Source organism: Salvelinus alpinus, chromosome 20 (assembly GCF_045679555.1).
Source record: "Salvelinus alpinus chromosome 20, SLU_Salpinus.1, whole genome shotgun sequence".
In the NCBI taxonomy this organism is placed as follows: Eukaryota; Metazoa; Chordata; class Actinopteri; order Salmoniformes; family Salmonidae; genus Salvelinus; species Salvelinus alpinus.
This window is the reverse complement of record NC_092105.1, coordinates 35,128,694-35,155,244: the sequence shown is the minus strand read 5'-3', so window position 1 is coordinate 35,155,244 and position 26,551 is coordinate 35,128,694. Positions and strand designations below refer to the sequence as shown.

The window sequence follows — 26,551 nt, the reverse complement described above, 5'->3', positions numbered from 1 at the left end:
GGCATTTCCAAAATGAATTTTACTTACAGTACCAGTCAAAAGTTTGGACACACCTATTCATTCAAGGGTTTTTCTTTATTTTTCTACCATTTTCTACATTGTAGAATAGTAGTGTAGACATCAAAACTATGAAATAACACATATGGAATCATGTAGTAACCAAAAAAGTGTTAAACAAATGTTATATTTGAGATTCTTCAAAGTAGCCACCTTTTGCCTTGATGACAGCCTTGCACACTCTTGGCATTAACCTAAGGGAGAAAGCGAGAGACAAAGTCTTCTGTGAACTGGCCAGCTAACAGTGTGTCATGAAGGAGTACTTGGGACACCTAATTAATATTTTTAGCCAAAATCCATCTTTTTGCCCTATGATTCCTCCCATTGTTTCTACTTCTCTCAGATGTTCAGTTTGGGCTGACCCTGAACTGGCCAATTTGTAAATTCCTCCCCTACTTCCTCCCCTTCTGTACTCCCTGTTCACCCACAACTGCGAGGCCAAGCATGACCCCAACACCATTATTAAGTTTGCTGACGACACAACAGTGGTTGGCCTGATCACCAACAACGATGAGACAGCCTATATGGAGGAGGTCAGAGACCTGGCAGTGTGGTGCCAGGACAACAACTTCTCCCTCAACGTGAGCAAGACAAAGGAGATGATCGTGGATTACAGGAAAAGGAGGGCCGAACAGGACCCCATTAACATTGGGCTGTAGTGGAGTGGGTCGAGAGTTTCAAGTTCCTTGGTGTCCACATCACCAACAAACTATCATGGTCCAAACATACCAAGACAGTTGTGAAGAGGGGACAACAACATCTTTTCCCCCTCAGGAGACTGAAAAGATTTGGCATGCGTCCTCAGATCCTCCAAAAGTTCTACAGCTGCACCATCGAGAGCATCCTGACCGGTTGCATCACCGCCTGCAATGGAAACTGCTCGGCATCCGACCGTAAGGCGCTACAGAGGGTAGTGCGTACGGCACAGTACATCACTGGGGCAAAGTTTCCTGCCATCCAGGACCTCTATTCTAGGCTGTGTCAGAGGAAGGCCCAAAGAATTGTCAAAGACTCCAGCTACCCAAGTCATAGACTATTCTCTCTACTACTGCACGGCAAGAGGTACAGGAGCTCCAAGTCTAGGACCAAAAAGCTCCTTAACAGCATCTACCTCCAAGCCATAAGACTGTTGAACAATTAATCAAACAGACAACCAGACTATTTTCCTTGACCCCCGCTTTGTTTTTACACTGCTGCTACTCACTGTTTATTATCTATGCATAGTCACTTTACACCTACCTAAATGTACAAATTACTTCTACTAACCTGTACCCCTGCACATTGACTAGATACCGGTACCCCCTGTAGCCTCGTTATTGTTATGTAATCTTATTGTGTTACTTTTTATTTTTCACTTTAGTTTATTTAGCAAATATTTTATTAACTCTATTTCTTGAACTGCATTGTTGGTTAAGGGCTTGTAAGTAAGCATTTCACATTTCACAGCACTGTTGTATTCGGGCGCATGTGACAAATACATTTGATCTGATTTGATATCTCTAACACAGAGTGCTTTTCTCAGCTCTGAGCCCTGGGGCAGTGAGGCTCTGTGATGCTCTGCTCCTTGGAGTTGAGAGCGTGTTTGTGCCCTTTTAACAGTTTAAAGCAATCTCACAGTCCAGTCAGCCTTGTCAAACAGCGAGAAACTGCTACCACATGGTGTAGTGTAGACAGCACTTAGAAAGCCTCTCAAAGCCAGAGAATTTTCTACAGGAACTCCAGGTATGAGGTTTTAACCTGTCAGCACTGTGTCAGTTGAGATCTTTCCAGAGCTCTGTTGGATCTCAGAGATAAAATGTTAAGCAGTATCCTCTATTTAATATAGAACTGTTAGATCCCCATACCTCTGCTCATCAATGTGAAACATCTGTGAATGAGAGCTACACTGGCTCAGACCCGTACCATGTGATTATCCCCAGGCTATTGAGTTGGAAGTCTATGGCGTGAGACTACCATGTAGTTAAAGATTTAAAAAAACAAGACATTTATCTGAGTCTCTACACTACATCTCTGTTCTAACCCTCTGTCCTCTCTCTCTCTCTCTCTCTGTTCCCTCAGTGGGTTATGCTGTGTTGGTCTACAGTACATCTCTGTTCTGACCCTGTCCTCTCTCTACTCCCCAGCATGCCAGTCTGTGTCGGTGATGGCTTGTGGCGGGACCTATGAGTACGCCATCAAGGAGTTCTGCCTGGGGAAATTCAGACTGGACATGGAGGAACTTGACCAGCATCACTGGTGCAGCTGGGAGGATACAGTGGAGTGAGTATTCTATGTAGCACTAATGTAGTATCTTAGTAGTATTCTATATAGCACCTATGAAGTATTCTCATATTCTACAGATGTAGGATCTTCACTTGATCACCCTGTTGCAGGAGAATGTTCCTGCAATGCAGGAAATGTCAAACTTGTAGTGTATTTTAGTTTTTAAAAGGCTTCTGAAGTTTGCAATTTCCACTCTGAAATGTTAGATTTGATTTTCCCTTACGAAAAATGTATCAACCCAACAAAAATGTTCATTAATTACAAACCATATAATTCACATTTCCTGTTGCTGCAGGATTATCTTCCTGCTGTAACAAACTGGCTCAAATTAAAATCTTACATCTGTATAGCATTCTATGTAATGTAGCACCTCCATGTCATTAACATTACAGTCACTCCTCAACTGGTAGGGAGGTAATAGGGATATGTAACGTTTATTTAATCAGTGTGTGCACAAACCTTTGGCCTGGCAATACTTGCAATTTGAATATGCTGGCGATAGGTTTTCACTTTTTCCGTTCTCACCCTCTCTTGGCTTCATATGAGCATATCATTAAACTCTTGGAGGTTGACCAAAATGAATCCAAATGTAACAGGCCCAGCCAGTCCCACAGGCTGTTAACTCTAGGAGTAGCATCTTAAATGTAACAGGCCCAGCCAGTCCCACAGGCTGTTAACTCTAGGAGTAGCATCTTAAATGTAGACTGGGGCTGGGTCCCAAATGGCACCCTATTTCTATTTACCGGGGTACCACATAGTATGCTAGTATATACCACTACGATGGTCATCAGTCGAGTCTAATGTCCTCCCACCAGGAACCAGGAATGCTGGGTTGACAGGGTGTTTGTTGCCTGTTTGTCTGCCTCCATTGCTGGGGTTTTGTTTTTCCTCTCTGGCTGTAATGTTAGTCTGGATTTGTCAATCGGAGGCTTGTGGAAGGTGACACTGGTGTCCCAGCTGTCAGAGCAGTGCCAGGACACTCAGCCCTTTCCTGTCATCGACAGAACAGTCACCTGTCCCCCTCCACCCTGTCACAGGGAGGGACAGTCTGTGTACTTACATAAAAATCACTCTTCGCTATTAAACTTCCTCTATCTTTCATTCTCAACATCCCTCCTTCGTGGCTGGAAATGTTGATTTCTCACGAGGGGAATTATCTCTAAAGGTGTTTGTTTTTCCAAATGATTTGTGAATGGCTGCACTGACACAGTGCTCTGGGGATATGCAGCTTAGAGAGTATCTCATATGGAACAGCTAAGCAACATCCCCAGTTCAGTTACTTGTTTTGGACATGCACACCAGAACAGTACCATTGTCTGTAATAAGGCAAGTCAGACCACCCAGTGTTCACCACAGGAACGATGGGGAGCAGTCTCCTGATCCAGATGCAGTAAGGGCTACAGTAACCTGTCACTGTCCATATCACATCTTGGCAGGCCCTTTTATATTTATTATTTTAGTTAAATCTAGAGTCAGGTTCTGGCTTAGTGGGGGAGATAAACCCACATTGGGTAAGGAAATAAACCAGTTTCAAGCAGTATTTGTGTATGTTTTCAGGGAAACGAAGACCCCCTGGTGTGTGTTCTGATGTACGCAGGGAGAAATGACCCCTGTCAATGCCTCTCAGTTTCAAACCGACATATTGATTCTCTGATTTGCTTATAGAATCGTGAGCTCACAGACACGTTCATTCCTGTCTTTCTGCAGACATAATTAAGACATAATTAAAAGTTTGTTCTGTTTAGCAGCGTGTGTGTGTGTGTGTGTGTGTGTGTGTGTGTGTGTGTGTGTGTGTGTGTGTGTGTGTGTGTGTGTGTGTGTGTGTGTGTGTGTGTGTGTGTGTGTGTGTGTGTGTGTGTGTGCACGTCCACCCCCCTACACCAGAGTTGACCTTGATAGTGATGGCATGTTAATGTTGTATTATGTTAGCATTACCAACACTGCTGTAGAACAAACACAAGAGAGCAGGGTGAAAGGCACAAATCAAATCAAATGTTATTTTTCACATTTGCCGAATACAACAGGTGTTGAAATGCTTACAAGTCCTTAACCAACAATGCAGATTTAATTTTAAGTTATGAATAAACAAATTAGGAACATTTGAGCAGTCTTGATACAAAATTTTGAACAGAAATGCAATGATTCAATGGATCAGTCTAAAACCTTGCACATACACTGCTGCCATCTAGTGGCCACAATCTAAATTGCACTTGGGCTGGAATAATATATTATGGCCTTTCTCTTACATTTCTCAAAGATGATGGTACAAAAAAATGCAAAAGAACGGTTGGCTTTTTCTTCTATTATCTTTTACCAGATATATTGTGTTATATTCTCCTACATTCCTTTCACATTTCCACAAACTTCAAAGTAATTTCCTTTCAAATGGTACGAAGAATATGCATATCCTTGCTTCAGAGCCTGAGCTACAGGCAGCTCGATTTGGGTATGTCATTTTAGGTGAAAATTGAAAAAAAGGGGCGGTTCCTTGTTAAGACAAATAAGTGTTAAGAAAGTATTTACTAAAATAAAGAAAGTAGAAAAATAACAAATAATTAAAGAGCAGCAATAAAATAACAGTAACGAGGCTATATACAGGGGGTACCGGTACAGAGTCAATATGCAGGAGTACAGTTTAGTCGAGGTAATTGAGGTAATATGTATATGTAGGTAGAGGTAAAGTGACTATGCATACAAATAGTCCAGGTGGCCATTTGATTAGCTGTTCCAGGAGTCTCCGCCTTATCTCAGTTCACTGGTCACGATAACAACACCCACCTGTAGCACGCGCTCCAGCAGGTATATCTCACTGATCATCCCTAAAGCAACACCTAATTTGGCCGCCTTTCCTTCCAGTTCTCTGCTGCCTGTGACTGGAACGAATTGCAAAAATTGAAGTTGAAGTTGGAGACTTTTATTTCCCTCACCAACTTTAAACATCTGCTATCTGAGCAGCTAACCGATCACTGCAGCTGTACATAGTCCATCTGTAAATAGCCCACCCAATTTACCTACCTCATCCCCATACTGTTTTTATTTATTTACTTTTCTGCCCTTTTGCACACCAGTATCTCTACTTGCACATGATCATCTGATGATTTATCACTCCAGTGTTAATCTGCTAAATTGTAATTATTCGCTCCTATGGCCTATTTATTGCCTACCTCCTCATGCCTTTTGCACACAATGTATATAGACTCTTTTTTTTCCTACTGTGTTATTGACTTGTTTATTGTTTACTCCATGTGTAACTCTGTGTTGTTGTCTGTTCACACTGCTATGCTTTATCTTGGCCAGGTCGCAGTTGTAAATGAGAACTTGTTCTCAACTAGCCTACCTGGTTAAATAAAGGTGAAATAAAGAAATTAAAATAAAATAAATTATGGCTTGGAGGTAGAAGCTGTTAAGAGCCTGGCACTAGACTAGGTGCTCTGGTACTGCTTGCCATGTGGTAGCAGAGTGAACAGTCTACGACTAGTGTGGCTGCAGTCTTTGGCCATTTTTAGGGCCTTCCTCTGACACCGCCTGGTGTAGAGGTCCTGGATAGCAAGAAGCTTGGCCCCAGTAATGTACTGGGCTGTACGCACTATCCGCTGTAGTGCCTTGCAGTCGGAGGCCGAGAAGTTACCATACCAGGCAGTGATGCAACCAGTCAGAATGCTCTTGATGGTGCAGCTGTAGAACTTTTGGAGGATCTGAGGACCCATGCCAAATAGGCGTTGTCGTGCCCTATTCACGACTGTCTTGGTGTGTTTGGACAATGATAGTTCGTTGGTGATGTGGACACCAAGGAACTTAAAGCTCTCAACCTGCTCCACTACAGTCCCGTCGATGAGAATGGGGGCATGCTCGGCACTCCTTTTCCTGTAGTCCACGATCATCTCTTTTGTCTTCCTCGCGTTGACGGAGAGGTTGTTATCCTGGCACCACACTGCCAGGTCTCTGACCTCCTCCCTATTGGCTGTCTCATCGTTGTCGATGATGAGGCCTACCACTGTTGTGTCGTCGCCAAACTTAATGATGGTGTTGGAGTCGTGCTTGGCCATGCAGTCATGGGTGAACAGGGAGTACAGGAGGGGACTAAGCACGCACCCCTGAGGGGCCCTCGTGTTGAGGATCAACGTGGCAGATGTGTTCTTACCTACCCTTACCACCTGGGGGCGGCCCATCAGGAAGTCCAGGATCCAGTTGCAGAGTGAGGTGTTTAGTCCCAGGGTCCTTAGCTTAGTGATGAGCTTTGAGGGCACTATGGTGTTGAACGCTGAGCTGTAGTCAATGAATAGCATTCTCACTTAGGTTTTCCTTTTGTCCAGGTGGGAAAGGGCAGTGTGGAGTGCAATAGATATTGTATCATCTGTGGATCTGTTGGGGCGGTATGCAAATTGAATTGGGTATAGAGTTTCCGGGATAATGGTGTTGATGTGAGCCATGACCAGCCTTTTAAAGCACCTCATGGCTACAGATGTGAGTGCTACGGGTCAGTATTCATTTAGAAAGGTTACCTTGGTGTTCTTGGGCACAGGGACTATGGTGGTCTGCTAGAAACATGTTGGTATTACAGACTCGGTCAGGGAGAGGTGGAAAATGTCAGTGAAGACACTTGCCAGTTGGTCAGCGCATGCTCGGAGTACATGTCCCGGTAATCCATCTGGCCCTGCGGCCTTGTGAATGTTGACTTGTTTAAAGGTACTCACATCGGCTACGGAGACAGTGATCACACAGTCGTCCAGAACAGCTGGTGCTCTCATGCATGCTTCAGTGTTGCTTGCCTCAAAGTGTGCGTAGAAGTAATTTAGCTCGTCTGGTAGGCTTGTGTTACTGGGCAGCTCGTGGCTGTGCTTCCTTTTGTAGTCCATAATAGTTTGTACGCCCTGCCACATCCAACGAGAGTTTGAGCCGGTGTAGTAGCCTCCTTGGTGATGATATATCTTTGTTGTAAAAAAATTATTTTATTTCCTCAAAACTTTGACAGGCATATACTGATCTCATTTTATTATCTTGTAAAAAAGGAATGTCCATACAATTTTTTTTCCATACAGTAACGTAATACAGTATTTTGCCTATTCTATTCTATATTTAAAAACATTGTCATGGTCTTTTAACATACAGTAGGTGTTATGCTCAGACTGGCAAAAGCAGTAGGGAAAGCAACAAGCAACAAGCCACAAAGCCTGTGTGACTATAAACAGATTCCCAAATAGTAGCCTTTTACACTCCCACCCCATTTCCAAACTATGTTTATACATTCTCCTCTCATCAACAGTGTGACCAAAAAGGGCTATTATAAATGAGTAGTTAGTGTGTCATGCCTGGCCTGTCTGTGTGTGGTCCTTTGAGGTGAGGTGGTTATGCTTGGCTTGGGTTCTAGTCCCACTTGGTCTCTCAGCCGTGAAAGGACTCATTAAAGTATGCATAGCCCACCGGCTGCCTCAGCTCCTCCATAATATACACTGCACTGTTTTCAGGACAGTCAACCTGTCACTGTTCTGAGTGGACTGCCTAGCAGGTTTAGTTAGCACTGGTGACTTAGCATAGACTGTCAAACCCCTTAGCAAACCTGCACCAATGTAACTTGACGATTGAGCCTCAGACACAGAACTTCACTTGTTGTGAGAATACAGAGAGCAGGCAAGATGGGATCCTTTTCTATGTTGTAGTGTTTCTGCAGTCTCAGTCCCAACAATAGACTGTGAAACCCATTCACTATCACAGAAAAACAAATCTATCAGAGGTCTGCACACCACTCCACTAGCATCATTTTAGAGACAACCCGCTGGCCACTGTGTAGAATACTTCACACATTCTGCAGTCTAGCAGCAAGCATAGAGCTGCACTGCTCTAAAGGTCCCATCGCGTGTGAACTACATGGGGCCATGTTACCTGCCCCAGGCCTGAGCTCTGTAGACTCCACTCTGTCTTCTCTTGGCAGGTGGCATCTCTCTCTCTCTTTCTCTTAGCACGCTATGATGACCAATCGGCTAAACAATCTCCCTCTGCTGTTAAATCACACACAAAAACCTGCAGGACCATAGCATCAGGGTGGTTGACATGATGTAGAGAGCGAGAGGTGAGGATAGGACAGCGTTAAGCGCCCACGCTCTGTGTCACACTTAAAAAATGGTCTAAATTTGCTGTGTGTTACAGGACCCACAAATAGTAAAAGTAGTGCATTTTTTATCTTGACCCAGCCTCCCTTGATATCAAAGTTTGGTCTTTATTCCTGAGGTAGAGGATGTGTTCTATGGCCATCTGAGAATTAGGTAACCTACACGTGTGGTCAAAAAACACAATAATTTAACTAACGAACGGGCGGACGGACTATCTAACTAACTAACTTAGATATTTTCCTTGATCCACTCTTCCCTTCTTACTCTCTCCATTCAGCTCTAAGTTCATGTTTTATATAGTTTATGATCTACTCTCTGTGATCAGTCTGTTGAACGCTGTGGCAGTCGGTCATGCCTGTTTGGGAATCATTCATGATGTAGACATGCCTGTATGAGTGTACTGGCCAATAAGCTTCATCATATCCGCACTAAATCTTATGACCTCAGGTGTTTGGAAATAACTGCGGTTCTTGAACCACTATGATTGCATCGCTAATTACACTGTAATCAGAGGAATTGGACTGTGTTTTTACATAGCTCTCCAGATGGCTGCTAGCCAGAGACTTAGCCTAATGCTCTAAAATAAGGCGGCCATGAGGTTTGTTCTGTGTCTGCGTCCCAAATGGCACCCTATTCCCTATATAGTGCAACGCTTTTGACTAGGGCCATATGCACTATATAGGGAATAGGGTGCCATTTGCAGCTCTTAATCCAAGCAACTCTTTCTCTGTGCTCTCCTGATCAATAGCCAGAATGTTCACCTTGGAACCTAATGTTTCCACTGGATTTTCGTTCAGGGAGAGAAGGTAAAGTCGGATGCTATTGCTAGGGATATCAGATACTTGTCTCCCCATCCCCTGCCTGCCTTTAGTTGAAATCAGTCAGTTTGGTTTGGCTGGAGGAGCGTCTCCGTCCGGATCTGAAGGCTCAGCTTCGATCACCCTGTTTTTGGTTGAAGGATCACCCTGTTTTTGGTTGAAGGATCACCCTGTTTTTGGTTGAAGGATCACCCTGTTTTTGGTTGAAGGATCACCCTGTTTTTTTTTTTTGGGGGGGGGGGGCATTTTGTGACAGTTGAGGGAATCATTTATAAACCTTTATACCATGGCATTGTTGAATACTCATTTCTGATTGGCTTGAAGGAAGGGTATTCTAGAGCGTGCATTATTTAAGTGATAATGCCAGAGTACCCGGTGTTTGGAGGATATATTGGCATGGGTGTTGCCAAACCGTGTTGCCAAATGCTTCAAGAGCATTATCACTTCGATACAATGTGTTACCAAAATCAATATAATCAAATAATGATTGACATATTTTCATTAAAAACATTATTTTGATTAATCTATTCATACTATTTCATCCTTCCACAAGATATAATACCCAAGCCAGTTGGTCGTTCGTTCTATCGGTTCGGTTGTCAGAGACGTGACTCAGTCGTTCAGTCTTTTTGTTCCGTATCTATGGACGTGTCCTAGTCGTTTGTTCTAAATGTTCCATTGCATACTGGCAGGCAACGTTCTTATCCCTTGCTTGCTAGCTAGCCAACTATGGCTAATTTAACATCGCCTCAAAAAGTGCAGCCAGAATAACAGCAAAGTAGCTGCATTTGCATTTGTTTAAGCTGTTTTCTGCTGACATTTATTTGGATACATCCATAACAATGAGCTAGCGATTTCGTCTGGCATAGAAAATGCGCTCACTCGTCAGGACACTGTTGTTCAGAGGAGCTAGCCAACAACACAGCTAACACAATCACTTCAAACTGAAGCTGGAAAGACTGCAAACTAGCTGTACTTTGTTTCGTTTGACCTTTTTTCAATTGCCATTTCTTTGTAGATATTCATAAAAATTATGCCAGCTGATTCATGATTTCAACGGGCTGAGAAACGCTGCCTGCCTGCCTGACTGACTTCTGACATGTTCATTATTATGGGACAGCTGGAGATCGAATTTGAATATTGAAACAATGTTGCAAACGTCGGAGAGACAGACAGCAAGGTTTATACAAATCTATGCTGTTGAAAACTAAATGTCAGTCTAAAAGAAATGTGAGATAATGTCTACATGCTTTTAATAATGGATATTACGTTTATAAATTGCCTGGCTGGGCTGATGAGACAGGGGATTGCACAGTCAGATGGAACAGAGTAAATATGCATTTTAACGTCATAGATTTAGCCAATGGTAACGTGTGGAATAGACACCGGCTGGAATGCATTTTTAACGCATCAGCTTTCAGGAGTAGACCCACCTGTTGTATAATTCTCTATAACGCACAGTATATTTGCACGGTAGAATTCAATGGCTATGGCTCATTCATACATGTTTTAAGTTTGAGCTGCTTTTGAAAGCAAAAGTCGAATTGAAACCATTGTTGAATTCGATTTTCATAATAGCAAGCTAGCACGATGATTTGGTTAGCTAAACTAGCAAGTCTGTTTGGTTACCAAGGCAACTACTGTCCCTATCTAGTAAACGTTCTAGCTACTTCAGTGGATGTTGAACACGTTTCTAGCGGCAAATTTGTTCAATTATAGACATGGTATAAAATGGATAATCAACTCGTGGCTCTATGCGTTCTCTGGAAAATAATGCAACTCTGTGGAAGGTTAGTAATGGGGAACAGAGGAGTAAAAGTCCTTAAACTGTTATTTTTTTCTTGCTTTTTTCATGAATTTGTATGTACATATTCTTCCTATTGCAGTGCATTTTTTTCCATTCAAATATTTGTGAAAAACAGACAATAAAGAAATATCTAATCAACTCTATTCTGGCAATATAGAATGTTGAACAACCTTGAGATACAAAATGTGCATGTTTGAGATACACAGGTTGTGTGTAGGTCTGCACAGATCAACAGATATTTACAATGCCTGGAGAAACATCCTATCAAGTACCACAATAATCATATATTTTATGTATCACTATATATCCCCCCCCCCCCCCCCCCCACATGCTATCTAGTAAACGTTCTAGCTACTTCAATGGATGTTGCACACGTTTCTAGCGGCAAAGAGGGCCCAAATGCTTCCGACCGTTGTTGTGGAGAGCTTCTAAGGAAAAAGGGAGATGCTTGCAGGCCGAAGAACACCATCCCAACCTTGAGCAAGGGGGTGGCAGCATCATGTTGTGGGGGTTGCTTTGCTGCAGGAGGGACTGGTGCACTTAACAAAATAGATGGCATCATGAAGTAGGAAAATCAAGTGGATAAATTGAAGCAACATCTCAAGACATCAGTCAGGAAGTTAAAGCTTGGTCGCAAATGGGTCTTCCAAATGGACAATGACCCCAAGCATACATCCACATTTGTGGCAATATGGCTTAAGGACAACAAATTCAAGGTATTGGAGTGGCTATCACAAAGCTTTAACCTCAATCCCATAGAAAATGTGTGTGCAAAACTGAAAAAGCATGTGCGAGCAAGGATGCCTACAAACGTGACTCTGTTACACCAGCTCTGTCAGGAGGAATTGGCCAAAATTCACCCAACATATTGTGGGAAGCTTGTGGAAGGCTACTCAAAACGTTTGACCCAAATTAAACAATTTAAAGGCAATGCTACCAAATAATAATTGAGTGTATGTAAACTTCTGACCCACTGGGAATGTGATGAAAGACATAAAAGCTGTCATGCAATCTATGCGTAGTGGGTGCAGAGTCAGGCGCAGGAAGCAGAGGGTAAAGAACAATGTTTTATTCCGGCGCAGGGGAAAATGGTCACGCCAAAACACCAGGCGCAAATAACAAGACCGGCCCAAAACCAGGACCCAACCAGTCCGGAGGAAAAAACAAAGGAAATCGCACAACCACAAACATGAACAGAGGAAAAATAAGCCCGCACAAAGAGCAGGCGGGCATACAGGCTTAAATAGCCCAACTAAAACCTAAACAAGAAACAGGTGTAACCAATAAGACAAAAACAACAGAAAAGGGAAAAAGGGATCGGTGGCAGCTAGTAGACCGGTGACGACGACCGCCGAGCGCCGCCCGAACAGGAAGAAGAGCCACCTTCGGTGGGAGTCGTGACAAAAGCTGAAATAAAAAATCATTCTCTCTACTATTATTCTGACATTTCACGTTCTTAAAATAAAGTGATGATCCTAACTGACCTAAGATAGGGAATTTTTACTAGGATTAAATGTCAGGAATTGTGAAAAACTGAGTTTAAATGTATTTGGCTAAGGTGTATATAAACTTCCTACTTCAACTGTAAATCAAGCAACAGGGCTAAGTAGGCTACCCATTGGACTGAACCACAAAGTCAGGATTGTAGTTCAAATGGCTGGTTCTCAAAAAGGAATGCAGCTGCGATCAGCTCAGGGTCTTGAAACATGTGGCTGAAGAGCCTCTTCAGTCCCAGTTGTAGCACATCCAGAGGCTTACAGTACTTCAGGGACAACTTGATTCAGTCAAGTTTTGTGATCAGCAGGTTGGTAGTTGGAAGTAGCCACCCAATCTGGACATTGGTTTCAGCCTGCAGGATGTTGATGACCTTTACGACTGGGCTCATTGTGGCAACATACTCTGTGAGGAAGGCGAGTTCAGCTGGATTGAACCAGAGAAAAAAAACCACTAACAATAATAATGTGTTTCCTATCCTACAAAGGGGACCACTAACCATTTCACCTGATTTAACAACAGGAATAAATGAGTAGTTGACTAAATGATAGTGTATGGCTACAATATGTGAAACAGTTATTAGTCAACATATTTAGATGATATTCAAGACCTTACATTATGATAAAATAATACATAATCCTTACTTACATTGGAACCTTGAAGTCTGTGCAGAGAACTCTGACGGCCGCCTCTCCTTTGTCTTTGACGATCCTCAGGAGTCTTTCTACAGCCATGAACCAGGAGTTCCACCTTGTAGCATTCGGGCGCAGCAGCTGGAGGTCGCAAGCATCTTCAACGGTTTCGGCTGCAAGTGTGGATCTCCCGCGTTTGTTCCAAAGTGCTTGGCACTTGCCAAATGTTGAACAGAACACTTTTTTGTAAGCCTCACTGGATGTTGCTTTTAGGGAATTGCCTTTAGATACGAAGTTGAGTAAGTGGCAAGCACAACGCTGGTGCTTTGGCAGCTGGTACTCAAAACCATCACCTTCATTCAGGATCGTTGCCACATCAACAAACTTCACTTCTTCAATCTCCTCTTGTTCCTCTTCACCATCGTCCTGTCCTGGCTGAGCTGCTTCACCCCCACCACCCACTGCTTCGACTGCCTCGTTATTTTCATCTGCTCCATAAACTTGGAAAGCTTTCAAGAAGTTAGAGCCATTGTCTCTTATTGTTCTTACAATCGTACTCCGGATTTCAAACTTAGAATGGATGTCATTTAGGGCACCTGCCAACACATCAAAGGTGTGCGATCCTCTCAACTGTTTACAGGCCAGGGATGCAGAGCATATGTTGAGACTGTCAGGGTCTATCCAATGGGCTGTAACACCAATGAAACTCCATCTTCTTGCAGACCAGCAGTCGGTGGTGGTGGCGACGTGGTCAACTCCTCTCATGGCCTCAGTCACCTTCTTCTTCATTTCCTTGGATGCTTCATCAATCCTGGAGCGCAGTGTGGGCCTTGATATTATCTTTGAGTTAGGCTGCAGATCCTGCACAAACTCTCTGAATGGTTTTTGTTCTACAACAGCAAATGGTTGGAGACCTTGGACCACATACTTCACCACAGCTTTGCCAATGGATATTTGAGACACTGCCTTCAGTAATGTGCTCTGCTTGATGGTGGAGGGAGTGTCAGGGGCATCTTTTATCTTCAGTGTGTTTGCTGTCAGTTCTCCATACTTCATTTACTTCTTAAGATGGTGTACCTGCTTTCTCTGAAATAATATTAAAAGGAAAAGAAAGACAATAGTTACTTAGCTAGATAACTACCATCACGAAATACTTAAGGTATAGGATCCTAATTTTAAAGCTATAAGCAACATTAGTTAAGTGATAGTTTTTTTGTGAGCATTTAATATTACTATGAGAAAAAACAATGTTAATTGATTTAGCTAGTAGGTGACATCAATAGCTTAAGTCTACAGTAATTAACTAGGTAAGAAGAACAACTTTATCAACTAGCACATGGGGTGGCAGGTAGCCTAGTGGTTAGAGCGTTTGATTAGTAACCGAAAGGTTGCAAGATCGAATCCCTGAGCTGACAAGGTAGAAATCTGTTGTTCTGTCCCTGAACAAGGCAGTTAACCCACTGTTCCTAGGCCGTCATTGAAAATAAGAATTTTTTCTTAACTGACTTGCCTAATTAAGGAAAGAAAAAATACATAAAATGTCTAGCTAAACTAGTGGGTGTTAGCTAAAATGTGAAACCTAATGTTAGCTAACTTAGCTTGACATGGGGTGTTTAGAGAAAAAGGTATTTGGCTAGACTAACGTTAGCTGACACAAATGGGCCCAGATTTGGAATGTACTTTCAGCTAGATAACGTTCCCAAGGTAAACGGACTATTTCTCAGGCCCAGATGCTAGAATGTGCATTTAATTGACAGATTAGGATAGAAAACACTCTAACGTTTCCAAAACTGTCAAAATCTTGTCTGTGAGTATAACATAACTGATTTTGTAGGTGAAAACCTGAGGAAATCCAACCCGGAAGTGCCTTTTATTTGGAAAAATCCCTGTTCCATTGCTTGCCCATCCTTCATTTAAAGGGGTATCAACCAGATTCCTTGGCTTTCTCAGGCTGTGACCAGGCTTTAGACATAGTTTCAAGCTTTTATTTAGAAAAATTTGCGAGATTTATCAAAACGTGTCAGGTGTCCTTTGATTAGTTCATGCGCGCGAGAGTTGTCGCTCAACATTTTCCTTCTCTGTAGTATTGAATAGTTTACCGTCCGGTTGAAATATTATTGATTATGTGTGTTAAAAACAACTTGAGGATTGATTATAAAAAACGTTTGACATGCTTCTACGAGCATTACGGATACTTTTTGGAATTTTCGTCTGCCCTCGTCTGCCCTTCAGGACCGGCACGAGCCTGTGGTTTTCTGAACATAACGTGCAAAGCAAATGGAGGTTTTTGGTTATAAAAATAATATTTATCGAACAAAAATAACATTTATTGTGTAACTGGGAGTCTCGTGAGTGCAAACACCCGAAGATCATCAAAGGTAAGCGATTAATTTTATGGCTTTTCTGACTTTCGTGACCAAGCTAATTTGCGGCTAACTGTTCTTACTGTTTTGTCTAGTGATTGATAAACTCACAAACGCTTGGATTGCTTTTGCTGTAAAGCATATTTTTTAAATCTGACACGATAGGTGGATTAACAACAAGCTAAGCTGTGTTTTGGTATATTTCACTTGTGATTTCATGATTATAAATAAAAATAAAATAAAAATTTTATTTGGCGCTCTGCAATTCAGCGGTTGTTTACGAAAATGATCCCGCTAAAGGGATCTGTGCGTCAAGAATTAACTCATGTCAGTTTAGTTAGATTGCGTTAGTTAACAAAGACTCTGAATCTGTGCACATTTTAGCCAGCTAAAGTAGGTAACGTTAGTTACTAAACTATTTAGGTATAGGATTAAGCAAACATGGGCTGGTTAGCTAATGTTAGATAGCATGCTAATATAAGTATCATTAGCTAGCATGCTAACGTTATTCTAGCTAGCTAGCAAGCTAACAGTAGGCCTACATCAATGTGTTTTTTTAGATTCGACGGCGAGTTCTTGAACGCTAGTATTTCCTGAACTTTTGGTAAACATAACAGACATTTCATCCGGTAGAATGAATCCTTCATTCAGAGAAAATAAAACATACAGCCAAGGGTGTTCGTCCTCATCAGGAGGTGGTGGTAGAGCGATTGAGTGGATGACTGTTTTGCATGTGACAGGTTCCTAGTCCTGGTTGGGGGAGGGGGGGGGGGGGGGTTTCCACTTTAGGGCCCATGGATTTTCCCAAACATGTGAGGATTGGCTCAACTCTGCTTGCATGTCGTCGCCTGCTGCCTAGCAAAATAAGTTCACCCATCAGTGCATATTTCTACTTCGTTACTTTACACAACTGAGTGTGCACGCGTGCACAGACACACACATGCACATTGCTTTACTCTCCTCCGCCTCAACCTCCCTTCATCTATATTATATGAGAACCCACGGTGCCATTAAAGACTTTGAGCAAACAGACATAGAGACAGAAGGGTGAACAGACAGACAGAGAGACAGAAGGGTGAACAGAGAGAACATTTCAATACTATGAGGCCTCTTCAATAACAATAGGGTTGCCATGCACTACCTACCTCCTTGAATCACTTTGCTGATTGTTGTGGTGAGTTGAAGATGAAAGAGAGATGACAAATGCTCAAGACCCTCTGAGTTTCTCCCTGTATAATTCATAACATTCTTAGAAGAAATTGTGCGATCTAGAACCTAAAAAGGTTCTTTGGCTGTACCATAGAAGAACCATTTGAAGAAACCTTTTGGTTCCAGGTAGAACCCTCTTGGGTTCTGCCTGAAACCAAAAAAGGGTTCTACCTTGAGCCAAACATAACCTTGAGCCAAACATAATTCTCATGTGGGGACAGCTGAAGAACCCTTTTGAAACCCTTTTTTCAAAGAGTGAATGAATGAGGGAGCATCAGCAGCACCTCCTGCTTAGACTGAGAGTACTAACAGAGAATATTCCTTTAAGCTAACTCATGAGCCATACTGTCAAAGGATATATTTATTTTAAAAAGTACTTGTATTTCTGAATAATTCCACTGGCATTACAGTAACTGATTCCATAGGAAGTCTTTGGCATAATTTGCTTGGATCTATGTCAATGTGATCATATACAGAAGTATCTTTGAAGAGCTGGCACTAAGCAGCTGCAGGAGTATTCACTGCTATGCAGACCAGGCTCTGACCAAAACAGAGCAGAGCTGAAGAACTACAATGAATGCAGAACAGAACATGTGTAGAGCTTCCGCAGGTCAGCAGAACTTTTCTATGAACATATAGAACTTATAGATATTAGAAGTACAGAAGACAGTGGAGCTGGCTGTAGAAATATAGAACTGTTGAACTCTATAACTTTAGAAATTGAGATTAATGTTGCATAACTTTTGTACAGAGCTCTAGTGGAACTAGATAGGTGGGTTAGCTGTTGCTGCTCCACACATAGACAAGAGAGGGACAAAGCCAGGATACTGTTTCTCCCATCAACTGCTACAGAGATACAGTGAGCTAACTTGATGAAACAGTTTGACAGAGCGGCCTGTTTGGGATACTGAGGTTTGCAAAGAGGACGAGGAGGAGAAGTAATTTGGCATTCTCTGTGCTGCTGCCTCCAAAGAGAGGAGTGTGGCAAACTTTGTGGTGAGTGGTGACACAAATCCATTTAAGTTGTGATGCTGAATCAAATAAAGTGCTTTGAGAGGTGGCTTTGACGGGAGAAGACTCTCCTGTCATCACACAGTTCCAGTTGAACGACTGCACTCAAAGTACTTCAATACCACAGATAAAATAAAAAATTCAGGGTTGTGAAAAACCGGCTGTAAAAGATTTCCCCTTATCAACAGAAATGTCCATGTGCATATCAGAAGTATGTCAAAAACCAGGCCCAGATGATATCTCTGTTTCCTCTGACTTTTCTGTACAGTTGGTACGATATAGACTCAAACAAACGCTGAGGGAAGAACACTTCAGAAATGAAGAAGTTCATGCAGATGTTAGATGAAAGAAAATGAACATGGAAAAACTATTGACCTGCAAACTGTACTGAGTTGCAGGTACAAGGTGTTGTCGCCTCTTTCTAGTTGAGAGTAAGTGGAAGTATCTTGCTGCTAAGCTACAGTCACATCCCTCTGTGTGTTGACGTTAGTCCCTGTCCCTCCTTGTCCCTCCACCCAGTTATATTTAGTGGTGTTAAACCTTCCTGAAATTCAATCTGGTGGCAAAATGTGCTGTAGGATTTTCCCACCCCATGTCCATCTGAATGGAGAGAGTTGGAGCATATCCTGGACCTCCCTACTTTAGACACAGGAGAATCTAAACTGGTCACAGGGAATCTAAACTAGTTACTGTGTTGTCATGACTCTATTTCAACAGCTACACAGCTGAGGCTCACAAAGTCAGCATCGGCATGTTTCGAGGTTAAAAACGACGGTTGAAAAAGTTAGTTAGTAGCGCACACTACCGGTCAAAAGTTTAAGAATACCTACTCATTCAAGGGTTTTACTTTATTTTTTACTATTTTCTACATTGTAGAATAATAGTGAAGACATCAACACTATCAAATAGCACATATGGAATCATGTAGTAACCAAAAAAGTGTTAAACAAATCAAAATATATTTTATATTTGAGATTCTTCAAATAGCCACCTTTTGCCTTAATGACAGCTTTGCACACTATTGCCATTCTCTCAACCAGCTTCACCTGGAATGCTTTTCCAACACTCTTGAAGGAGTTCCCACATATGCTGAGCACTTGTTGGCTGCTTTTCCATCACTCTGCGGTCCGGCTCATCCCAAACCATCCCAATGTGGTTGAGGTCGGGGGACTGTGGAGGCCAGAGCATCTGATGCAGCACTCCATCACTCTCCTTCTTGGTAAAATAGCCCTTACACAGCCTCGAGGTGTGTTGGGTGATTGTCCTGTTGAAAATCAAATGATAGTCCCACTAAGCCCAAACCAGATGGGATGGCGTATCGCTGCAGAATGCTGTGGGAGCCATGCTGGTTAAGTGTGCCTTGAATTCTAAACAAATCACAGACAGGGTCACCAGCAAAGCACCCCCACACCATAACACCTCGTCCTCCATGCTTTATGTGGGAAATACACAAATACAGAGATCATCCGTTCACCCACACCGCGTCTCACAAAGAGAATTTTGACTCCAGACAAAAGGACAAATTTACACCGGTCTCAAATTTGCAAGTCTCTTCTTATTATTGGTGTCCTTTAGTAGTGGTGTCTTTGCAGCAATTTGACTATGAAGGCCTGATTCACGTAGTCTCATCTGAACAGTTGATGTTGAGATGTGTCTGTTACTTGAACTCTGTGAAGCATTTATTTGGGCTGTAATTTCTGAGGCTGGTATCTCTAATGAACTTATCCTCTGCAGCAAAGGTAACTCTGGGTCTTCCTTTCCTGTGGTGGTCCTCATGAGAGCCAGTTTCATCATAGCGCTTGATGGTTTTTGCGACTGCACTTGAAGAAACTTTCAAAGTTCTTGACATTTTCTGGATTAACTGACCTTCATGTCTTACAGTAATGATGGACTGTCGTTTCTCTTTGCTTATTTGAGCTGTTCTTGCCATAATATGGACTTGGTCTTTTACGAAATATGGCTATCTTCTGTATACCACCCCTACCTTGTCTCAACACAACTGATTGGCTCAAACGCTTTAAGATGGAAAGAAATTCCACAAATTAACTTTTAACAAGGCACACCTGTTAATTGAGATGCATTCCAGGTGACCTCATGATGCTGGTTGAGAGAATGCCAAGAGTGTGCAAAGCTGTCATCAAGGCAAAGGGTGGCTACTTTGAAGAATCTCAAATCCAAAATATATTTAGATTTGTTTAATAGTTTTTTGGTTACTACATGATTCCATATGTGTTATTTCATAGTTTTGATGTCTTCACTATTATTCTACAATGTAAAGATAAAGAGAAACCCTTGAATGAGTAGGTGTGTCCAAACTTTTGACAGGTACTGTATATCTGGGGAAGGGTATAAAACAATTGAGAGTGTTGAAAGTTTCCAAGAGCACAGTGGTCTCCATGATTGGGAAATAGAAAAATATGGATATACCCAGACTCTGCCTAGAACTGGCTGTCCGACTAAATTGAGTAACCGGGCAAGAAGGACCTTGGTCAGGGAGGTGACCAAGAACCCAATGACCACTCTGCCAGAACTATAAAGTTCCTTGGCTGAGATGGGAGAACCTGCCAGAAGGACAGCAGTCTCTACAGCAGCGATCATCAATTAGATTCAGCCACAGGCTGAATGGTCGGGGGGACGGAACATAATTACAAATAATTTGTAGACTGCAAATTGACCACAAGCAGCCCAAACAGATATAATATTTGACTAAAACTAAATCATTTCAAAACGTGTATTTGTATATGATCACGTGTCTTTCATACGTGGGAATACTTGGGAAAAGATTTCCAAAATTAAATCAATTGGAGCTGATTTCTTGGTGTTTTATAGTCTTTTATGTTTAACTAAGAAAATATAAATATATTTTGCTCAGAAAACTTGGGGGCACACGTAAAACACCCTGCAGGAACCCTGCTCTACAGCATTTCACCAAGCTGGGCTTTATGGGAGAGTGGCCAGACGGAAGCAACTACTGAGAAAAAGACACAAGTGTCACGTTCTGACCTTAGTTCCTTTTTTATGTCTTAATTTTAGTTTGGTCAGGGCGTGAGTCTATGTTGTTTTTTCTATGTTTTGTTCTGTTGTTCTATTTCTATGTGTTTGGCCTAGTATGGTTCTCAATCAGAGGCAGGTGTTAGTCGTTGTCTCTGATTGGGAGCCATATTTAGGTAGCCTGTTGTCTATTGTGTTTTGTGGGTGGTTGTTTCCTGTGTCTGTACCATACGGGACTGTTTTGATTTTCGTTTGTTCTTTCACTTTGTTATTTTGTATTTTTGTAGTGTTCAGTTTTACATATTAAAATGGACACTTACCACGCTGCACATTGGTCCGATATCTCTTACTCCTCGTCAGAAGAAGAGGAAAGTTGTTACAAGACAGCACACCTGGAGTTTGCAAAAAGGCACGTGAAAGATTCTGTGGTCTGATGAGACAAAAATGTAACTATTTGGCCTGAATGCAAAGCGCTATGTCTGGAGAAAACCAGGCACAGCTCATCACCAGTCTAACACCATCCCTACTGTGAAACATCATGGTGGCAGCATCATGCTATGGGGATGCTTTTCAGTGGCAGGGACTGGGAGACTGGTAAGGATAGAAGGAACAATGAATGGAGCCAAATACAGGTAAATGAGAACCTGCTTCAGAGTGCAAACGGCCTTAGACTGGGGCTAAGATTTATGTTCCAACAGGACAATGACATACAGCCAAAGCAACACTGGAATGGCTTCAGAACAATATTTTTTTTTTCAATGTTTGATTTGATTTATTTAACCTTTATTTAACTAGGCAAGTCAGTTAAGAACAAATTCTTATTTACAATGACGGCCTACCAAAAGGCAAAAGGCTTCCTGTGGGGACGGGGGCCTTGGATTACATTTTTTTAATAAATACAATATAAATATACGACAAAACACACATCACAACAAGAGAGCAACACAACACTACATAAAGAGAGAACTAAGACAGCAACATAGCAAGGCAGAACACATGACAACACAGCATGGTAGCAACACGACATGGTAGCAGCACAAAACATGGTACAAACATTATTGGGCACAGACAACAGCACAAAGGGCAAGAAGGTAGAGAAAACAATACATCACACAAAGCAGCCACAACTTTCAGTAAGAGTGTCCATGGTTGAGTCTTTGGATGAAGAGATTGAGATAAAACTGTCCAGTTTGAGTGTTTGTTGCAGCTCGTTCCAGTCGCTAGCTGCAGCGAACTGAAAAGATAAGCTAGGAACGATCCATTTCCTCCGATTATGAAATGATGCAGATGACGTGACTTTGGCAAGCGTCCCATTTTCAGTAAACCAGCGGTAATATAAAGGTAATCAATTCTGTCATGTAAACAATGGTTATTTGAAGTAATAACAAATCAAATGTTATTTGTCACATACACATGGTTAGCAGATGTTAATGCGAGTGTAGCGAAATGCTTGTGCTTCTAGTTCCGACAATGCAGTAATAACCAACGAGTAATCTAACCTAACAATTCCACAGCTACTACCTTATACACACAAGTGTAAAGGGATAAAGAATATGTACATAAAGATATATGAATGAGTGATGGTACAGAACGGCATAGGCAAGATGCAGTAGATGGTATCGAGTACAGTATATACATATACATATGAGATGAGTAATGTAGGGTATGTAAACATAAAAGTGGCATAGTTTAAAGTGGCTAGTGATACATGTATTACATAAAGATGGCAAGATGCAGTAGATGATATAGAGTACAGTATATACATATACATATGAGATGAGTAATGTAGGGTATGTAAACATTATATTAAGTGGCATTGTTTAAAGTGGCTAGTGATACATTTTTGATCAATTTCCATCCATTTCCATTATTAAAGTGAGCTGGAGTTTAGTCAGTATGTTGGCAGCAGCCACTCAATGTTAGTGGTGGCTGTTTAACAGTCTGATGACCTTGAGATAGAAGCTGTTTTTCAGTCTCTCGGTCCCTGCTTTGATGCACCTGTACTGACCTCGCCTTCTGGATGATAGCGGGGTGAACAGGCATTGGCTCGGGTGGTTGTCCTTGATGATCTTTATGGCCTTCCTGTGACATCGGGTGGTGTAGGTGTCCTGGAGGGCAGGTAGTAAGGCCGTAAGTCTGTCATGGATAAATGTCAGAGGAGAGAATAGGGGCTTGCTCATATTTCTATTCCCTGTAGGAGATCTAATTTTACACTCCTTCTTCCTGTCTCTCAACCCTACCTCTCTCTTCACTGTGTATGTACCTCTCTCTCTTCCTCCCAGTCTCTCTCTCTCACCTCCCTGCTCTCTGTTGCCCCTATCTATACTTTGTTCTTGCTGTTCAATTTTTTTTAGGAATGATTTAATTTGTTCCTAGATATTGTTTATTCCTGTCCATATGTCTGCTGCCACTGTACTGTTGTATCCTTTTTGCCAAGTCAGTATTGCAAAATAGAAAGTATTCTCATCTTAATAACCTACCTGGTTAAATAGAGGTCATATGTTATCAGTGGTGGAAAAAGTACTCAATTGTGATACTTGAGTAAAAGTAAAGATACCTTAATAGAAAATGACTCAAGAAAAAGAGAAAGTCACCCAGTAAAATATTACTAGAGTAAAAGTCTAAAAGTACTTGGTTTTAAATATACTATATATTAAATATATTATATATTAAAGTATAAAAAGTAAATGGAATTGCTAAAATGTACTTAAGTATCAAAATTAAAAGTATAAACCATTTCAAATTCCTTATATTAAGCAAACCAGACGGCACAATTTTATTTTTAGATTTTTATTGACGGATAGCCAGGGGCAGGCACACTCCAACACTCAGACATCATTTACAAACGAAGCATTTGTGTTTAGTGAGTCCGCCAGATCAGAGGTAGTAGGGATGACCAGGCATGTTCTCTTGATAAGTGTGTGAAATGGACAATTTCTCTATCAAAATGTAACAAATAATTTTGGCTGTCAGGTGAAAATGTATGGAGTAAAAAGTACATTATTTTCTTTAGGACAGTGGTGAAGTAAAAGTAAAAGTTGCCAAAAATATAAGTAGTAAAGTACAGATACACCAAAAAACATATTTTAGTAAAAATGTTGTATTTTTACTTAAGTACTTTAAACCACTGTATGTTACTGTACATCTTAAGGTGATTAGCATGCATGGATATAATGTATGTCTGGCTTGGAAGATGGGCCCGATGGTCTGCCTTTACTCGATGTATCACTCTCCCACTGGGGGAAAGTTCTAGCTGGGACTGGGGGGTTGGTGGGAGCAAGGCGGGGGTAAAAGGGGGTTGGAGGGAACAGGACTCATTGGTTGTGTAAGGGAAACCTGGGGATTCTAAAAAGGTCCTAGCTATGCCAGACGTTCCATGCCAGGGAGGATGTGGGTATAAATAACAGGCCATGTTGCGGGCATGCTCTGAGGAAAGGGGGAGAGGAGGCCCTTCAATCAGAGACCTGTCAGGAAGAGGGGAGGGGGTGTGTGTGCTTTTCAGAGTGTGTGTTTTTATGTATGGCGTGGACCCTCTGTCATTACCATGAATCATTACTCTCAATCATGACAGGACTGGACAGACACAGGGGTGGCCAGAAGAGGACTGGCCACCCCTCATAGCCTGGTTCCTCTCTAGAATTCTTCCTAGGTTTTGGCCTTTTCTAGGGAGTTTTTCCTAGCCACCGTGCTTCTACACCTGCATTGCTTGCTGTTTGGGGTTTTAGACTGGGTTTCTGTACAGCACTTTGAGATATCAGCTGATGTAAGAAGGGCTATATAAATACATTTGATTTGAAGGAGCACTCTCACTCACTCACTCACTCACTCACTCACTCTCTCACACACACACTTTCCTTAACCCTAACCATATATAATTTGCATTTAGAACCCACACTTCAGAGCCCCTTACCTTCCTATATGTCTATTCAAATATGTAGGTTATCATTTACCCTCATTATGAAATACATTTTAGTCATTCAGCAGATGCTCTTATCCAGAGCGACTTACAGGAGCAATTAGGGTTAAGTGCCTTGCTGAAGGGCACATCGAAATATGTTTCACCTAGTCAGCTCTGGGATTCAAACCAGCAACCTTTCAGTTACCGGCCCAATGCTCTTAACTGCTAGGCTACCTGCCGCACAACAGTATGAACCTTGTCCGCATTCGCTTGATTTTACCTCCCTCTCTCTCTTTGTCTCTCCCTACAGACCTTATGGTGAGCTCACCAACTGCACCTACCTGATCGCCCTGAAGATGGACTGTTTCTGGCCCAACCGGCAGGTGGACGAGTTCTTCATCCGCATCCACAAGCAATACTTCCACGACTGCTCCCTGTCGGGACGGCAGCTGCGTGATCCGCCCAACCATATCCTTGGGCCATTCATTGTGGTGCCCATCCTTGTCACGCTGCTCATGACTGCCCTAGTGGTGTGGAGGAGCAAACGCAGCGAAGGCATTGTGTAACCGGGGCCAACCCCAAGCTCCAGGCCCCCAGCCAGGGGAGAAGAGGTCTAGAGGAGGCCCCCTTCACCCTCCACCCAGGACGGAGACAGGTATACATAACGCTGCTGCTGCTACTACAGAACAGACATCACGGACCAGGCAAGGGACTGGGAGGACTATCAAAGCCTGTATCAAGGACAACATTACAGACCATCTATGTTACTGTCACTCTGTTGGAGTTGACACTGAGCTACAGCAACAGGATATAGGAAAGGACACAGACTACAAGATGAGGATTTACAGAACTACACTGATTATAACCTGCAGGAGGACTTGTTTAAAAATGGAGTGTCTGCTTTCATTACCCTTTATCTGCAAATCCAATCTAGGTGGAGAATCACAAGCTGTTAGCCATGAAGGACAGATGGTGTCTGATTGGTTTGAAGGACTTCCTGGGCACATGAGGTAATTTCCTGTGCAGTGAGTTGGGATACTTTGGCACAGCTCCTGAAGTGGACTTTTGACAGTCCGTCACCGATTGGTTGATAGAAAGGATGATGCTATCATCTCTGTGCTTTATGGATGATGTCTGTGCACTCTATACTCACCTCATAAACACTGTCTGGATCCAACATCCCCTGTACCTGCACCTGCACCTGTCCCTGTCCCTGTCCTTGTTGCTGTCCCTGCCCTGTCCCTGTCCCTGTCTCTAACAGTCAGAACCAACATATTTCTACACTCACCCTTCAATTCCTTACTTTGGCATTGTGCCAAATCGCTGTAAGTTTTCAAAATAATTTTTAAAAAAATCGAATTTGCCATGAATAGAAAGTGAATATGAAAAAGAGATGATTAAAAATGACTGATGTGTGTACAACATACTGTGCAAATGATGATTAGGGGGGTGTGGTATGATTGCTAGTCAGCCTATTGCAGATCTGGACAAATGATCCACCAACCACTATTATCCCTATGAATGGTTGATACAGGGCAGGAAAGGTCTACCCCCACTGTACATTTTGAATGTGTACAACAAAGTTGGATTAAAACAAAGACGCGACATTGTGAATCAGTTGCTTTGTAAGAACATGCTCCGGAACTTTGATGACTAGTAATGTGTAGTTCATACATGCTTAATCTATGAGCAGAATTACTGTCTTACCTCAATTAGCCATGAAATCCCTAGTTTGAAAGCAAATGTTTTATGGAAGATGTGTGGAGCCATTTTCCCTACATTTTCCCCCACGCTGGCCAGCCCCCTAGCAATTACAGTTCCAGCCAATGTGCTTCAGCCCCTCATCATTTGAGTGACAGCTGCACACACAGCAGAGCGAGAGAGAAAGCAATGCCGTGGTGC

At 42.2% G+C, this 26,551-nt stretch overlaps 1 protein-coding gene across 2 annotated transcripts in view; it reads left to right on the top strand.

Moving 5' to 3' along the window:
• Positions 1–26,263, top strand: part of LOC139546741 (receptor activity-modifying protein 1-like) — a 67,124-nt gene extending 40,861 nt beyond the window's left edge. For both annotated transcript variants that reach the window (XM_071355474.1, XM_071355475.1), the window contains exons 2-3: positions 2,181–2,316; positions 24,960–26,263. In XM_071355474.1, coding sequence (XP_071211575.1) covers positions 2,181–2,316; positions 24,960–25,215 — 392 coding nt within the window. In that variant the 3' untranslated portion in view covers positions 25,216–26,263. The remainder of the gene's footprint in view (positions 1–2,180; positions 2,317–24,959) is intronic.
• The last annotated feature ends 288 nt before the right edge of the window (positions 26,264–26,551 follow it).